The sequence below is a fragment of the Takifugu flavidus genome, chromosome 17 (genome assembly GCF_003711565.1).
Source record: "Takifugu flavidus isolate HTHZ2018 chromosome 17, ASM371156v2, whole genome shotgun sequence".
NCBI lineage: Eukaryota > Metazoa > Chordata > Actinopteri > Tetraodontiformes > Tetraodontidae > Takifugu > Takifugu flavidus.
The window spans coordinates 11,166,415-11,184,433 of NC_079536.1; the positions used below are offsets into that span (position 1 = coordinate 11,166,415).

At 44.4% G+C, this 18,019-nt stretch overlaps 1 protein-coding gene across 5 annotated transcripts in view; it reads right to left on the reverse strand.

Moving 5' to 3' along the window:
- Nucleotides 1-960: 960 nt before the first annotated feature.
- The window catches only part of col11a1a (collagen, type XI, alpha 1a), a 49,522-nt gene continuing 32,463 nt past the window's right edge, over nt 961-18,019 (reverse strand). For all 5 annotated transcript variants that reach the window (XM_057012118.1, XM_057012117.1, XM_057012119.1 and 2 more), the window contains 26 exons: nt 17,579-17,686; nt 17,350-17,457; nt 17,127-17,180; nt 16,958-17,011; nt 16,573-16,680; nt 14,894-14,947; nt 14,762-14,815; nt 14,556-14,609; nt 14,295-14,348; nt 12,126-12,233; nt 11,781-11,834; nt 11,615-11,668; nt 11,167-11,220; nt 8,393-8,446; nt 7,811-7,918; nt 7,462-7,515; nt 7,187-7,240; nt 6,585-6,692; nt 5,794-5,847; nt 5,676-5,711; nt 5,547-5,600; nt 5,230-5,470; nt 4,865-4,977; nt 4,493-4,561; nt 3,093-3,326; nt 961-2,255 (listed from right to left, as the gene is read on the reverse strand). In XM_057012118.1, the coding sequence (XP_056868098.1) occupies nt 2,109-2,255; nt 3,093-3,326; nt 4,493-4,561; nt 4,865-4,977; nt 5,230-5,470; nt 5,547-5,600; nt 5,676-5,711; nt 5,794-5,847; nt 6,585-6,692; nt 7,187-7,240; nt 7,462-7,515; nt 7,811-7,918; nt 8,393-8,446; nt 11,167-11,220; nt 11,615-11,668; nt 11,781-11,834; nt 12,126-12,233; nt 14,295-14,348; nt 14,556-14,609; nt 14,762-14,815; nt 14,894-14,947; nt 16,573-16,680; nt 16,958-17,011; nt 17,127-17,180; nt 17,350-17,457; nt 17,579-17,686 (2,244 nt within the window). In that variant the 3' untranslated portion in view covers nt 961-2,108. The remainder of the gene's footprint in view (nt 2,256-3,092; nt 3,327-4,492; nt 4,562-4,864; nt 4,978-5,229; nt 5,471-5,546; nt 5,601-5,675; nt 5,712-5,793; nt 5,848-6,584; nt 6,693-7,186; nt 7,241-7,461; nt 7,516-7,810; nt 7,919-8,392; nt 8,447-11,166; nt 11,221-11,614; nt 11,669-11,780; nt 11,835-12,125; nt 12,234-14,294; nt 14,349-14,555; nt 14,610-14,761; nt 14,816-14,893; nt 14,948-16,572; nt 16,681-16,957; nt 17,012-17,126; nt 17,181-17,349; nt 17,458-17,578; nt 17,687-18,019) is intronic.

Genomic DNA, 18,019 nt, shown 5'->3' on the forward strand with positions numbered 1-18,019 from the left:
TGGCTGCAGAGGATTCCCCTGGGCTTCCTGGCCAGTCAGAATATTGAGCAGATTTTCCAGGTTCCATTCTCAGGGCGGTGTGGAGCTGGGAGGATGATGCTGTAAAGTAATTGCAACTCGATTTGTATTGGTGCTGAATGAGCACTTGGCGTGTCTTGTTAATGCACTACTTTACCCTGAAGTGTCATATAGGAATAGAAATCAAGATGCTCCTGCGGCAGCAACCGCTATATGTCCATATGTTCGGGAGTCATACTGGGGGGAAATCAGCCATTTATTTGGATTTTCTCAAATCTGTGTTTAAGGAGATAATGAGGGTTAAAAAACAAAAAAATCTAGAGTCTTCTAACCCGTGAACCTGGAGAACACACACTGTCCAGCATGAGTTGGGATGTCATGATGACTGTTAAAAACTGACCTATTTTACTAATAAATATGTTCTCTGTAAAAAGCAACCTTCGAATATGTCCAGGGAACACGAAGACCGCCTCCGGAAACTGAAACCAATTCTTCTGAAATGCTCCTATTTTCTGATTGTCAGACATTTTCTTCTGCAACTGGTCATGCTGCAAATGCCTCTTCGAGCACCAGATGGATTGATTAGAGTTAATGACCTCAAATGACTCTGGCAATTTCTCAATCTCCACAAAACTGTGCACGCTTCAGCGGAAATGATGAAAACAATCCAGACGTGTTTGGAGTTCCACAGCGAGAAGCTTTCAAAGAGCCCGACCGATGCGGGATGTCCTTTATGCTCCGGTTGTCTGTGCGGGGCCATAAAAAAAGGCCTGTCAGGTGTTATTAGGAAATGCTGTGTGTTTCTACACTATTAAAAATAAGGAAAGGCATCAAAACTCAGGGAGACTCGAGGATTGAATGTAAATATTTAGAGTTGTAATTAATTGACATTTGATGATGATGCTGCTATCTAACAGAGACTACTGAGACGTTCAAGCTCTCCATGGTTCAGAATCCAGTTTTTAATATTTAAATGAACTATAAAAAGCACATTAAAACATTTTCTCATTTTAGTTACAAAAATGGGTCAACTAAAGGACTTCTCATGGCATTCACAGAAGGGTTTGAACAGTGGATGTCTAACAGTTCTCTTATTTCTCTCACTTTTAAAACAATCCCCAACCCAAATATATAAACTTAATTGCTTATCCAAGGTATGTACAGGGCATAACATCCTTGCATCTTACAGGTTATCAAGAAAGTCTGAGGTATACAACCAAAAAAAAAAAAAAAGCCTGTCAGAAGACAAAACAGAGAAAAACAAGATTTAAATAAAGGAGAAAATGAACGCTGTGATTGCTTCCTATAGCACAGGATGACAACATTAGTGGGAGATGTTGTCATGTTCGCATTTGTGTGACCTCCAGTTGCTTCACATGGGCAAAACAGCAAATAACCTCAAAGTCCAGACTGTCAGTATATACAATGGCCATACAGTCTAATTTAGCAATAGAGAATTGTTTGAATGTTCACTTTATTTGTTCCGTGACATGTACACAATATTTGTTCATAATACCAGAATACCAATAATGTCAATTCACCGACTGGTGTCTTTAAGTTATTCTGTATATCTAACCAATGTTAAAATTACAGAGCCAGAAGCAGAATCTGATACACATGCAAGTTTTGAAAGTGGATTCAGAAATAACAGTATTGTACAAAATAATAATTACAGTTTTTATCATAATTATCAAAATACACCTTCTTTCTTAGCACCTCTTTATACTTTGTGTTTTTGAACAAGCACCATTGTAGTTGTATTCATACAGCACCTGGAGACTCCAGAGAGGAGGTCTGTGTCCCCCTGACCCCCTCTCCTGGTCACCACCTACTCACCCTCCACTGCCACGTGTTCTAGATGTCCTTCACCTTCCTCTTATAACGTGGTTAAGTCATGTGGTTTGAGCCCTATGAGGGCAACAAATATTTTCCTGGGTTACATGTTGGCTACACCATCTTTTATTCAAAACTTGCATGTGGCATAGAAATGGGTGGGGGCAAGATATGGGGTTTGATGGCTCCCAAAATGTCTCAACTGGACTTTCTTTGCTGACCCCATCAAGTCTTTTTTTGTTTTAATTTATTTTTATTTATCCAAGGAAGCAAACGGGCCCAACTTCAAACCCAAACTTCTGGTTCGGGTCCCCAAAGTCGGTCACCATCACATCCACGATTGGAACCTGATCAATCTTGGGAGTATTGATCTCCATCACAGTCTTTCCATAGCCCTTCCGCGTCTGCAGCAGGAGAGAGACATAGAAAACGGACACTCAGGAAAGCAGAAATAGACATTTTGGGGTCTTTTTTAACTGTACAAATGCTTTCATTTCACCTTTCAACTTTCATTTCACCTGGCAAAAGAATACTCTTGTTGTCAAGTTCTCTGGAGACACAGCGGTGGTCAGACTTATGACCCATGCAGACGAGACCACGTACAGACACACTTGTGGGTTTCCACATGTCGTCCCCCAACAAAACCTCCTCTACACCAAGGAGCCGCTGTGGGGATCGTCCCCTTGGAGTGCATCTCTCCGACACCCTCAACTTCTGCACCAACACCACGGCTGTCATGAGGAGGGCAGGACTGAACCCTGAGATGTTCTAGAGCGTCCTGCAGCATACAGGTGGCAGCAGGCAGTAAAGCCTCCACACAGGACCATCGGGCGCAGCTTACCGCCCTTAGGGGACATCTACACTACCAGATGGAGGGACAGCGCCACCTGCGACCTCCACGACGCCACCCACCCAGGAACGTTGAATACTGTTGAATAGCTGCACCTCCATCACTGCATCTGAAGTCTGAACCTGCACTCCTCGCTTTAATATCGCTCGTACCGTTTAACATGTTGCTGCTGGACATCCTCCACGCGTCCATACTAAATACTTCATACTGATTCATGCTGCCGGCCTTGTGCAATCTCATTTCCATGAACTGTATTATTGCGCAGTTTTGTATATTGTGTAATTTTCTGTAAGTCATTTCTAAAGGTTTTGTGTTTTTACTTAATTTTACTTTATCCTTTTTTCCCCCGTTATTTAAGACCAGCTTGAGTGTCGCCGCGGACGGGACTTACCGCGCATCCATCTGAGATGGCCTTGATGTAAGGGTTGTTGTCATAAGACATCTCCTCGTCGTTGGAACCCAGGAAGCGCAGCGCCTTGCTGTAGCTGTCGCTGGTGCTGTCGTGCCACGCCACAGACTGGTGGCAGCTGTAGGTGAAGTTTTGCCTGGCTGAGGCTGTCAGTAGTTTGAGGAAGGTCATCTGCACCATATTAATGGAGCCTCCATCTGCATCGACGTAGGAAAACTGCAGAGACAGACAGACAGACAGACACACACACACAGACACAGAGAGAGAGAGGCTATCTGGTTAACAGCAATCTCAAGTGTTGCGTTAAGATATTCTGCCGCCTGGATCTGTGAATAGCTGAGTAAGTATAAAATAAATGCAAAAATCTTTAGAAGGTAATGAAAGAGGCAGAGTGAGGATGGAGTCGGGAATGTGGGAAATACTGGAGAACATCTCCAGAACCTGATGAGCCTCTTCACAACCCAGCACCTCATCAGCATTCTGTATCACCCGGCTCTCCTGCTGACCTTCAGCACCAACAATACCGTGATTATGTTGGGCTATGTAGAGAAGTGGGTTAGGTGGTGGTAACATCTCTCATTAATAGTGATGGGACAGCTCCGCAATGCAAGATTCTTTATTCTAACATCCATGCGGCTGCTGAGCTGACATACAATAAAAATCAGACTGGGAAAAGAATAACTGACTGAGCCTTTAATGAAATGTATGTATGAATTCATAAAGTAAAATCTGTGGTCTAAATCTGCCATATATTCTCCCATATTCCTGGAATGACACTTTCTAATTGACAACATTCGTTGGTATTTCTTAGTACTAATTCTCAGATCAATCCTGTTTTATAGTCACTGCAGACTCTTGTTATTCTCGCCAACATCATCCAAAGGCTGTAACAGTTGATCAGCAGAGTTCATCACAGATTATCAGCACGGCGGCGGAGTTTCCCCTGGAGATGTTTTCATTTCCCCCATACTTCATGAGAAACATGGACTGACAGCAGGTAGAAGGAGAACAGCCTGGATCTTTCTCTTTGACATTGTGGAAAGAGCAGCTCATGCTTAGTGAGTCAGTTTGAAGTGTTGTGGGGCTGAATTAGAAGCCCTGCTACGGTAAATATGAGGCATTCAGCCAGAATCCTTTAAATCTGCTCTTATCTTGTGCTTGAGAAACATTCAGATGGTGAAACTCAGACCTTCACATCATAACATGGACATTATCTAATCCTTTTCTTCATGATTAAAGCATGTGCTTTGCGCCACTGTGCTAAATCTACTATTTTTAAATGTTATTTATTACAATTTTAAAAATTACATTTAAAGTGACCGCATCACGACCCTGCAATTTTACATGCAGCGTTCATACACAGAAGAGAAAATAAACCTTACCATTTTACCGCGTTTAAATTCACTGAACCATGACCCAGGGTTTTCTTTCGGCCATGATGATATTCTGACCTGCAGATGGGGAAAAAAAACAGGACGTTAGCAGCAATTCTGCCTGTTTACACGCCACAACCTAAATGGACGCATGCAGTTAGTCTGGGATGAGAAAATGAAAGCATCTTCACACATTTCATAAGGTGAATAATTTTGTGCAACATTAAATATTAAAAGAGTGAGGTTTGGCCCTCCAATGGCTCCAGGACCATTTCAGCCACGCGGTGTGCTGTTTGTTGATGTGCTGCTTTAATGTTCAGGACTTAGTCTGTGATGGAGAAAAGAAAAAAAAGGATTCAGGATGAATCCAAAGTCACTTACTCCATTTAACTTCTTATCGGGGTAGATGCAGGTCTCGCCTCCGGCCGTGAAGTTACAGTACACTTTGAAGGAATCCCCGGAGCAGCCTTGGTTTGGATCAATATAGTATTCACCTGGAGACAACCGAGCACATTCAAAAACACTGCCGTACGTGTCTTCACGAAAAACCCCAAAAGCTGTTGACACGTTGGCAACATCCTCTCCTTATTTTTCAAAATGTTATCAGCTGGCCTGAAGCAGAGATGTTTGTCTACAAAAACCGCTCTCCTGCAACAGGTAATATAAGTTCTGATGAGCCTCGGCCCAGGTAAGTCAGCAGAAAGGTAAATAAAAGTTCTTCTCGCTCCAGAGTTGACTCAACTCACCATCAGGGAGCTCTGGGTGGCAGAGCTGCAGATCTTTGCATGTTCTGGCCGGGTTGTTTTGTGTGCCCATCGGGTATTTCATGCGCTCAATGTCCTGTTTCAGATTGTTGAGCGCGCCAAAGATGTCTTCCATGCCCTCGCCGTAGTCCATGGTGGCTGCATCCGACTGCACGTCGCTGGACCGTTTGGTCTTCTTGGGGGACTGCATAGGCAGGGGTTGGATAACCTCCCCTGGTGGACCCTGCGCACGCAAGAAAAAGAAAAAAACTTTTATACAGCAAAAAGACAGCACGAAAAGCGCTGGCGTAAATACTCACAGGAAGACCAGGGGGACCAATTAAACCAGTGTCTCCTTTTGCACCAGCAGGACCCTGGAATAAAACATGATTAAATCCACCAACTCATGTCGAACAAACACGGTGAATTTCAATGGTCAGAATACCCACAGTTGAACCCTTGGCTCCTTTAGGGCCTTGAGGACCCTGCAGGGGACATGACATCACACTTTTAGAAAGCCATTCTCTATCAGCAGCATAGGATATAGAACTGAATCAAAAGTCTTACAGGTAGACCTGGAGGACCTGGAGGTCCAAGGGGACCAGCAGCTCCGGAAACACCCTGTGAGGAAGAAAAAAAAGCCATTTTTAAGAGGAGTTCTGGGGCTTTAAGACATTCAGAAGGAAGACACTGAATTAGAGCTTTTATCATTAAATGATGTAATGATGTTACAACGACAAAGAAATGGGAGGAACATCCTGACTGACAACCCAGCTGACTGTGTGGGAGGTTTAATGACAGCAGCCAAAGTCAGGGAAATTCAAGCTTCTATTCTTTTAAACAAAAGCCGCAGTGATGAGATGGGTCCCGTTCTACTGATACTGTAGTATTACTGCCATGTTTGCAAGATACCAAATCCACTTTTGCAGAGTCTGCAATGCGAATGGCTGAGAAGACTGAAAGACGGGATTAAAGATTGGTTTGGCATATTTCCGATGTTGTACTTGGCACAACGGGGAGGAAAAAAAAGAAACAGATTTGCAATTCAGAGCAGCCAGAACATCGTCTGGGTGCCAAAACAGTCCTGCCTGCACATGATACGTCACAGACAGTCTGCTTCCCTTTTGTTCTGTATCTAGATTAATTAAAAGAATGAAAAAATAAATAGGTTGTATTTGTTTTTTATTTCCATAATTCATTTCAGATAAAAGATTCATCGGTATAATGCACAGTATGTGCTCAGCGGCCACACAGTGAGTGCAGCTCCAGTGGCTGTGCTGGAATGCAACAAAAGGACAGGAAATAATAACAGGGCAGGTTTAAAAAAAGAGCTCTGAGCTGCAGCAGCAGTTACTTACACCATCTCCTTTGTTACCAGGAGTACCTTGTGGACCCGGCAGACCTCTGTCTCCCTTCTCTCCCTGCTCACCGGGGGGTCCGATCAGGCCAATCAACCCTGGGTGACCCTGCGGGATGAAGGCCAATACGTCAATACCAATACTGAATCTGTGGCGAGAGCTCAGCAGCAACAACCTTCTGTCGGAGCATTTAAATAAGAATGAGCAGAGATTGTGTTGAAATGCCGCCCGTCCGACAAGCTCACGCAAACAAAGAAGCGTTTCAAATTTAAAAAAAAGATTTAAACTGAAACGAGTCCATGTTGCTGTATAAAAGGCTTGTACCAAAGCGGTTGTATTGAGTGCTCTTAAACGTCTCGGCCTCCCTCATGTCAGAGTGTGAATGTGCCGTCTCAACATCCCGTACACATTAGGCTTCACCTTTAGTTTGAAAAGAGTTGCAGGTTCGTGCCAGAACAGAATGTTTCCCAAAAGAGGGGTCTCTGATCTATGAAACCTGCTGAACCACCTCAACTGAAAGGCTCTCAAGACAAAAATGGGGTCAGAGAACTATTTTTCTGACCCGGAAAATACGACAGAAACAAAAAAAATTCTCCACCGACCTTTTCTCCTTTAGATCCCGGATCACCTCTCAGACCTGGAAGACCCGGTGGGCCCTAAACGATAAGAACAGAAATGTAAAAGTCACTCCCACGAAACCTGAAGGCGAGACGTGAGGATAGTTTTGGGATAAACATTCTGTATAATGATCAAGAAGCCAAAGTAAACAAGCTAAGAAGGTAAAAGACAAAAGGCGGAACTAAAGAAAACTTCACCACACATCCAACATGTGGGGGATAATGAGGGAGGGAGAAAAAGAGGAATGCTGCCAACTCACCATGGGTCCAGGTGGGCCGTCCTGTCCTGGGGAGCCAGGCAGACCTTGTTCACCCTGTGAAAAGTCATTTAACAGTCGTCAATGTTACAGCCTGCTGTATTTTTTCTGACCAGATATTGATTTTCTGTACCCAGCAAATTGATTAAAAGCCCAAACTGGGAATGTGCTGAAATAAACAACCCGGAATTAACTATAAGTTGGCAAATGGATCTATGGATTATTCCATGAAGTCTAGTACGACGCTTGAGTGGTGTGTTTTTATGTGTGTTTACAAAAGGCACAAACACCTAACAAGCCAAAATGTACACGTGCTTCAAAAAGAAAGATCTTTTCTGTTGCTCAGACTTACCACGGGCCCGGGGATTCCACGCAGACCCTCTGGACCAGGCTTTCCTGCAGGTCCCTGGGGTCCAACAGGTCCTGTTTTACCCGGAGGGCCCTCGGTGCCCGACTCACCCTGCATGTCGATACGAAGAGCAACGGTTATGACTGAAGGAGAAATCTGAGAAAGATGCTGAGTCCTGTAAAATGTGTTCCTAGAGACCAGTTAAATGACCTCAAGTTTAGTTTTAACATTGTACAAATACATTTTAATTATTTACAACCAAACTGAATAAAATATCTTATATATCCAAAAACCTGCTGAAACACTTGTCGGGTTTTCCTTCTACAGCTTTCATCAGAATTCCCCTTTAGGCCGTTTTAACTTTAAATAGTAAAAATAATAGAGATAAGTGTTTAGTATGCAAATACAGTTGAAAAGAGGAGATATCAGATGCTCCCGTTCCTCTAAATGTGGTGGCAAACAGGTGGAACAATAGCTGGATCTTCATCATTAAAGCCTTGTGGGTTTTACTTCTGAAATCTAAAACCTGTCAAGCACAAAAATGTCAATTTTGGATAAGAATGGAGGGCTGGTGGACACATTTACCTTTGCACCCTTCTCTCCTTGTCTGCCCTCTGCACCGGCAGCCCCTAGAGGTCCCTGAAGGAGGATAACAGAACCAGAAACATCAGTGATGACTTATGTCTGCTCACTTACATACATTCATGTACGGTATCGGTGCCGCATGCTGAGGTTGGTCTCCAACGCTCGGCCATTCAAGTGTCCCTTTGTTAGCTTTAACACCTGAGACCTGTCTGGTTTGATCAATAGTAGGTGGGGCCGCCGTCGAGTGGAGCAATTACTGGATGACCAGAACAACTTTGGGCCTGTCAAACCCTTGTCTTTGCGTGTCTTTAAACACATACATGTTGCGCTGAAATGCCCAACCACCCGGAAACACAGAGGCTTTTTTCCCAGACATGCTAATGAAGAGCAGGTCGTCCTTTCTGCCCTTAGAAACAGGGTTGTCTTTAAACTTTACCTGCAGTTGTCCTTCTGATCCTTCATCATTCAAATTCTGCTCTCATCAACCCGACTAAGATCTGAGAGCCACTGACTGCAGCAACAATGACCTCCAACTGTATCTGAGTGCTTTTATCCTCACTTGGTGGGCACGTGCTGTCAGCTATGAAAAGTCAAGCATCAGGCCCTTGAACAGCCAGAAAAGCCATTTCCATCGGAGCCACTTCCACTGGAGAGGCTCGATCACTCCGGAAACCTGACAACTGGCGGCCGTGGTGCCTTTCTTTGGTCTGGTGTATTACTGGGGCCACACAGGAAACAAATATAAGCTTGACAACCTCATTAAGAAGACAAGTTCCCTGGCTGAGACCGAGCAAGACACAATTCATCGATTGGGTGGCACAGGGCACAAGAACTCTGATCAATAACCCAGAGTCACTCCTTTTTCGGAGGGGGGGTGTTTACACCGAGCAACTTCAGTCACAGTTTGATACGTCTACCGATTTATTTCATAGTATTCCTCGTATATGTTGTTTAGGCCAATCTTTACACATTCCATATGACGGCCGGTCAGTTACTTTCTTAAATGGGAAGCGAGCATTTGCAGCATTAGCACATTTGAGGATATCAGATTCGGCTCAATTTCCCACTTTTCTTAACCTTCCCCAGAGTCTTCGGCCGCGCTGAGCAGAGATCCGCAGCAATCTATTCACGCGGAATGCTGAGTGGACACCAAACGGGCCAATACCCGTTTTTTAAAACCGTCAGAAGCCGTAAAACATTATCCCAGTTTCATTTCTAGGCAAGTGACGACTTTGGTGTGATAAAATAACCCATTAGTTTACCATAATCCCTCGGCCATTTACGTGCAGCATCTGCTGATAGCACGCTAAATACCCCGAATGTAAATGCCCCGAGCCCATTAGGAAAGCAATCAAGACAGGTTTTCTAAATGCATGACGTGTTTCCCCCCCTCTGGACACGCTCGTTAAAATGCAGCCGTTCACTTCAGATTTGTGACTCGGCTAAAACATTAAGGCTCATTCATTCATTGATTCATTCATTCATGTGAACCTTCACATTATTGTGCACTAATGCCTTAACCCAGGCAGATGGATCCAAAGAGCAGCTGTACTGACCTACTGATTCTGGTGTCTTGAGTCTCCTCACTGGACTGAAGGAATCAACCTCCTAGCTTTGGTTTAAATATTTCCGGCTGTGCTCGTACATATGCGGAGTGATTAGTTCTGTTTCTGTTGCAGCTGTTTTTCTTTTGGTCGACATCCCTTATTTAAGACTTTCTCTTTTCGCTTCGTCTGAAAAACTTTCCCCATTCTATGTAATACTTTTGTTTTTCTCCCAGATGTCAGTCAAGAGGCTCCGGATCAATAATATGTCAGAATTGCTCTCCCTCCCATCAGGACATAAATGAGTTTGGAAGACCGGGCTCCTTTCTCCAACTATTTTTGGTAAGCCTTTTCAATTTCTTTCTCAGGATGAAAGATTTCGCTGTTCATTTCTTAATGGGCTTTGGGTTGAATTCCTTCAGTGACAGCCCCAACACCCTGACCCCTTAAATCTCCCACTCTGTTTTTATAGCCTATTTTTAATGAAAATGAATCATGTGCTTTACTGCCAAGATTGAGCTGTTGCAGCATTGAGACTGGGGACTGGTCCGTAGGACCTGAGGACAATGTCAAACGATAGCCACTCCCACCCTCCAATTCTAATCCATCAGTGTCTAAAACACGTAACTAAAGACTAAACCTGTGAAGCTTCAACGAGAGTAAAAATTATAGCGATTGCATGCATCTATTTTAGCTAATGAGGTGTTTCAAATTTTTCATTTCAAATGAGCCGTAGAATTAAAACTATGATAGCATCAACTTAAAGAATTTATTTCCTTCAGTTCATGTAAATGTTAATGCCATCGAACAAAACTGTGAAGAATTCCACCAGTTTCTTCTCCTGCCATTGAGAAGATGAACGATGCCTTCAGCCAATCAATAGAAAAGACTGGAGTCGTTCTTATTTACATACATTATATAGAGTGTGGATTTATGGCTGGACATTGGCTCTAGGCGCGGCTACCTGGCAGTATCGGTGCAGCCCCATTTAAGACTGGTACAAATGCACATATTGGCAGACGTGCCTGATCAATCTGTCCTGGAGCGATCCACAATAATGTGTAAAAGGAGGAGGAGCGGATATCCCGTCAGCTCTAACGATGTGATTCATTCACAGCTAAAAAGTAACTTTGTAATCAAGGACATTTCCGGTCGCACCGGCTCACTGATGCATGCATGACGTAAAAAGGTTTACGGAGCATCCTCCGAAGAAGACCGACGGAGACTTACTCTCTTTCCGGGTGGCCCAGGTGGTCCAGCCTCCCCTGATGGACCTGGAGGTCCCTGAAAAGAAGCAACACCATGATGGAACGAGTGAGTGCCAATATAAACGCTGGTAACAGGACGGTAACCTGACAAGGATGTTTTAGTCCTATATAAATCACAGCTGATCAAACCTAAGATATTCCACAATGTTTGCGAGCTCGCGAGCATCTACAAATTAGAATGAAGCACAAGGAATAAAAGGCTTTCATCATTTGTGCCGGGGAATATTTCAGGGGGTGGGGGGGGGGGGGGGGATCAATATCACAACTAATACTGTATAACTATACGGCTTTGACTGTGGTGAACTCAGACATAAAGCCACAAACATGCTGGTAAACATGTCATAAACATTCAGGAAGAGGCGTTTATGATAACACAGATCGTTATCTGTTATTATTTGACAGGTACTCACAGGCTGACCAGCTTCACCATCCTCTCCCTTCTCTCCTGGCTCTCCATCTGTGCCCTGTAAAAACACAAATGCAGGTTCGATGTTATCAGCTGTATCTGTGGAAATAACAAGTTTACAAACCTATATGGTTATATGGTGACATAATGCTTCATCATTTCACACTTACAGCAACACCTGACTCTCCAGGAGGGCCGGGGTCTCCAGGGAATCCAACTGGACCCTTTCAGGAAGATAAATACAATACGTCAGAGTGTCAAACAAAACCTGCTTGGAGACTGTTGTTATTTAGTTCTTTTTATAACCGCTGACGTCAATGTGGACTCGGTGTCGTAAACGAGAACAACAACCAGCATCAAACATTCAGTTATTACACCAACAAAGAAACGAGCTACACTAAAAGGGCTTTTATAGCTCCCGAGTACGGAGGATCTTACCAAACTAAAGTCAGATGGGCTCATTACAGCCTGTCAGGAGCCACTGTGCAGATTGTGAGAGTAATTGGCAGACTTACAGGGTTGCCCTTTGGACCGTCATCTCCAGAGGGTCCTTTGGGACCAGCGGGTCCAGCGGCTCCAGGTGGGCCAGACTCGCCTTTCTCTCCTCTCTCCCCTTTAGGTCCCTGCAATGGAAGAGTGGTTGTAAGGAAGGTCATTCCTCACATCACCAAAGCAACAGCCGTTTTTCTTTTTTTTCCCCAGGAAAAAAGGCCGAGACAAGGTCAGAGACGGCTGGACAGGAGACAGTGGACAGGAAACAGTGACCGTGTCAAAGGAAATCAGCGTAGCTCCGGCAGATTGTACACTGACCTCCGAGTGTCACGAGCGGCAGGCAGCGTTAAGATGAAAATATGGGTTTACAACAACATTTAGCAACAGGTAAATTGGGACTTTCCGTCTTGGGACAGGACGAAGGACAAAAACCTTCAGACCCACTCTGAATGCGGGGCGCAGAACATTCCCAACACCCAATTAGCGTCGACGCTCTTGGCTCTGAACTGCTGCTGCAGAGAGAACCACGTTGTGTGTTGCTGTTGTCTTCCGCAGATTTTATTCCCTCTGTTTGAAGCGTAATGGTGATATGAAAGAGCGACGCGGTGTCGGCGAGACCCGACTGGATCACCAGCGTAATGGCGTCTGTAGGTGATACTGCAGCGACCGTCGGTTATTATTGCTCCGGTGTCATCAGTGCTGAACAGAACACTTGAGTGAAAAAAGAGCAGATGAGGATGGAAACTCGAGTCGCACGCCGATTTAGGGAACGTCATCGTCAGCGGAGGTGTGATGGAAGTGGAAGAGGGCATGAGAACTGCTTAGAATCATGCTCCGGCGCCACCGAAGGCAGGATTTAAGAGTCCGCTGGCAAACAGTACAGAAGCAACGATGGCGTCAAACTGAGCATATTAACGCTCATGCGCTATTTGACAGCGTCCACAAACATTAAAGTACTCCAGGATTTTATACGTTCTGGAACACGGAGTTGAGTTGTTTGCCCCCTCTTCACTCGAGTTGCTGGTGTAAGGCTGTGGGGGGGGGGGTATCCGGATCTCTGGATGTCTGAGCAGTGATCAGGCAGGTGGACTAGAGTACGGGACCAGGGGGTCCATAACAGCACAGGCAGGCCGAGCTGCACCAGGAATTGTTACACCGATTTTATTAAACAAACGCTATCGTTAATAACAGTAACACACACACACACACACACATACCGTATTGGCCCGAATATAAGACGGTGTTTTTTGCGTTGAAATAAGACTGAAAAAGTGGGGGTCGTCTTACATTCGCGGTCTAGATATTATACCCATTCACAACGCTAGATGGCGCTATATATATTTAAAGCGAATGCTGAACTTAACGTCCCAGGCCAAAGCGAACCCCTGTCACGAAGAAGAAAAATAAAAATAGCGGTAGCACGAAGAAGAAAAGTAAAAAATAGCGGTAAGAAAGAAAAGAGAAGAAAATAAGAGAAGAGATAACAGAAAATAGAGAAATGTAGCGACAATCTGGAGAAAAGTGGGTCGAAGATATAATCATTTGTTTCAGATGTACTGTAATTATTTTCTGTATAAAAATTACATTTGGTGTTCAAAAAGTCTTTTTTCAAACTTGAGTCTTGAAAAAGAGGGGGTCGTCTTATAATCAGGGTCGTCTTATATTCGGGCCAATACGGTATACCCTCCCTCTGTGAGTGCAGATCTCAGCCCACATGCAACTGTAAAACAATGTATTGCAATAGAGTTTTTTGTATTTGCTGTGGTACTTTTATGTTAAATTATATACGTTTGCGGTGCATTACGTTAAATAAAAAAGGAAATAGAAGGAAACCAAGCGGTGCCGAGCAGCAGCGGAGTTAATGATGTGCAGGAAAAAGACCCGACGCTAAAATCAGAAGAAAAATGAAGAACACAAAGTGAAAGCCTGGAGCCACAATATATTTAAGGGATCATTTGGCTTTAAGTGCAGGAGGGCAGCAGCTTAACGCGGCGTCGTGAGCCTCCGTAACATGACTGAATAAAAACATTCCAAAAGCGCCACAGTCAGGACGATGAGCCCTGTGCTCCTGCTTCAGAGGCTAAAGAGGTTCTGGGCAGTTCAGCAGGAGTTTGGGCTCAACCTGGACCTGGTTACACAGCAACTATCATGCTTGGATGTCTTCAAGTGTTTTGTTTTTAGAGCTGACTTACCCTAGTTCCGGATTCTCCAGGAGTTCCCGGGTTTCCAGCCTCACCTTGTTCGCCCTGCAGTCAGACGACAAAAAGGTCATCACATCACAATATGGCGAGCTTCTCTAATACGTGACACAAAGTTCTTCACTAAAGACGAGCTGGACGGCCTCAGACCAAGGACGGGTGTTTAAAATGACATTTAAAAGCTAATGAAAACAACCTGGGGTGTTTGCTGAAGTAATTGTGTCCGCTATAATGTTGCATTCGATGACCTCTCACCTTTTCACCCACAGATCCCATAGGACCTACACCACCGGGAGGGCCTTGTGGACCCTGCAGGAGGAATTAGAAGAAGAAATGAATTTTCAACCCTCACACTGCTGATCAAATATGTAGCTAAACCAATGACGCTTAGTTTCCACGGGACATCTAGCAGTCCCCTTTCAATATCAGCTTTAACGGGGGCATATATTACTCAAACGTACATCGGCTCCGCTTGGACCCTGAGGACCTCTAGGACCAGGGGGACCAGGAGGGCCCTGCAGACAAACATACAGCGGTGAGATGATATCAAAGAATTAATAAAACGATGCACGGGAAGAGGAAATGTCTCTTACCATGGGGCCAACATCACCATTCTCTCCCTTCTCGCCTGGGGGTCCAGGAAGTCCCTAAAGATGCCAAAAAAAGAAATAAATAAACAAAGTGGGTTCCAAGAAATGATGGTAAACATGGTAAAACGCCTCTGAATGAATAAATAATTCGGATACAGCTCAGAGTCTCTCATGGATGCAGGGAAATATTAAATATATCTTCGGGCCAAAGAATCATTTCATTAGTTAAATCCAAATTTTAAGTACAATCCGCCTCTATTAGCTGTTCGGTGAAACATTAAATGAATGCATGCACACAGGTGTTGAGCCAATATGAACCCAATATGAGCCGAAACTTGGTGGAAGGAGGCAAACAAGCTTCCTTCCTGCCTGACAGAGACGTCAGCATTCAGGATCTCCAGCACGCACGACGAAGCTTCACAGCTAAACTCTGATCCTGCTACATTCTTATTACAACTTCCGGCTGAGTCGAATGTACAGAGCGGCCCGACCCAGCTGTGCTGTACATTAGCCGTGCGGCCAAGGCTCACGATGTGACGTTTGATCCCGAACATTTCTCCAGGTAATTACTGTGATTGAAGTGCTGCTCCCTCGTCGCGTCCCCTGCCTCCTAAATGGAGGCAGCGGCTGTGTCATCGTTTGCTTTGCAGTGGGAGGGCCCACAGAATTACTGCCTCTAGATGAGCTCGGTATAATAACAAATAAAAAGACCTCACAGCCGGAACCTGCTGCAAAACCTGCAGCGGTCAGTATGTGCGCTACCCATTAGCATCTCACCGAGATCTCATCTCCACAAAGGCCTGCAAGTTTCCCAAGATCATTAGTGATGCTACAAATTATGCGGCACGGGGGGAACCACAGTCCAGAGAATTAATGGAAGCGCCAAAGAAGCTGAACTACTTCAATTAAAAAGCCTCCTCAGAGGAGGACAGCAGCGGTCGCTCACTAAAACAAAGAAAATTGCTAAAAAATGGCTGCAGATGAAGGTCTAATCTCATTAGAATAATCCGAGCATGATGCAGAACAAATCAAAGCTGGTGGTGACTGGTTAATGTGGGCAATGCAAAATATAGATTTCCTGTTCAATAGCAAATGGTAAGGGGGGGTAATAATAGCATGTGTGCGCCCTGTTGGTCTTAGAATCCTGACTGGTCTTAATTAAGTCAGGTGATAATGGACAAGGTTGGTACCAGTGAGTGAAGGTGAACGATTTAATTACTGTAGGTGAGAAACTCTGACAAATACACACACCACTGATTAAATTAGCAGCTTGGTGTGTGTGTGTGTGTGTGTGTCTGTGTGTGCGTGCGTGCGTAAGAGCATGTTCTGGGAAGTACGTGTTGATTTTTATAATTAATTCCAGTGTCCAAAGGCTAACGATATCAGAATCCAGCTGAAAATTGAGCTCCAGGAAAAACTGCTTTACATGTATATATTAAAGCCGACGATGTGCTGCTAAAGTGTTTAAGAATAAAAACACATTAGGTTTATCATCACACTATTTGTATTTGTTGTGTGACAATCCCCGCCTAAAACCTTGGTAACAATTAATGAATACTACTGGTAAGTAATGAAAACCATAAAAGCACAGTTTATACTTTGTCTTATATGATCCATATAACGTTTCTGATGGGAGTGTGGAACGTCCTAGTACTAAATGTAAATAAGTAAATGGAACTAACCTGCAGACCAATGGGGCCAGGAGGTCCAGGGAAACCTCTGGCACCTTCATCTCCCTTCTGTCCAAACATACCCTGCTGACCTCTGGGGCCGGGCTCTCCATCACCTCCCTGGTACACAAAAGGAAAGTTTAGTGGGGAGAAATAAAGGCAAATAACCAAAGTTTACACACACTGCCTTCAGGATATCAGTAATAACCACGTGGAGGCGTATTCATGTGTGCACTTATCTGTGTTCTCTCATCCTGACTCTTTCATTTGTTTCACGTCCATATTAATTTACAGGCATAAAGCATTCGAACCGTAAATGTAAAATAAAGAGGGAGTCGAGTATGCAGGCTGATAAAAACAACTTTCATTGTTGATGGTTTTACAGTTGTGCACTTACAGCAGGACCTGGGGCCCCTATGGGGCCCTGGAGACCCCCTGGGCCAGGTGGACCCTGAGGACAGACAAGAGATTGTTACCACAGTAAGACATGGACATCTTCCTGAAATGTGCTTTAATGTTACCAGGATGTTTGCAAACATACACAGGGACTTGTCACATGCGCTCACCTGTTCACCCTTGTCTCCCTTGCTTCCTTTCTGACCGTGCTCTCCAACCTCGCCCTGAAACAACGCACATGCAGAAGGTCACTGACAGATTCTTATTGGGGATGTGAATGTGAACAGCACCCTCAATGCCTGGGCACCGATACCGTGTGGCTCAAGGCATCACAACTATAATGATAAAGTATTGTTGAAAAGGCTGTAACAGGATAGGGGCCATGAGTCTGACCTTGTCACCATCCTCTCCTGGTGGGCCTTGAGGACCAGCAGGACCAGGCAGACCAACAGGACCCTGGACACCATCACGACCAGCAGGACCTTGGGGCCCTTTCTCACCCTGAAAGAACAGCAATGCGTTCACTTGTTGAAAACTGGATAATTGACAGAAATCTGTAAAAAAAAAAAAAATACAGACACAGAAAATGTAAAAAACAGTAAATAAAGGAGAAAGTACGTACAGGTGCACCCTTCTCTCCGGCAGGCCCTGGAGGACCCTGAGGTCCAGGTCTACCAGACAGACCAATAGGACCACCTGCACCGGCAGGACCTCTCTCACCAGGAGAACCCTGTTATTGAGATATAAATTGATAATAATAAATTCAATGTTTGTAAGATTGAGTTTTATAAAAGAGCAACAGGTGATCAGACACAGAAAACTTAATGGGTGGTTAGATATGATACAGGAGATCGCCCTCATCCATGAAACATGATCATTATTATTTCCAGGAGCACATGACTCAACCAGAGTACAATCAATAAGGTCTGACACCACATAATTGCTGAAAACTGAGGAGCAGATCTCTTTCTCCCCAAATTAGGTGAGCTAGCTGCTCTTGGCTGCAGACTGGCCTAATTAGGTTGCCGAAGAAGTTTATTCTGTTCTCTGTAAATGGTTTGAC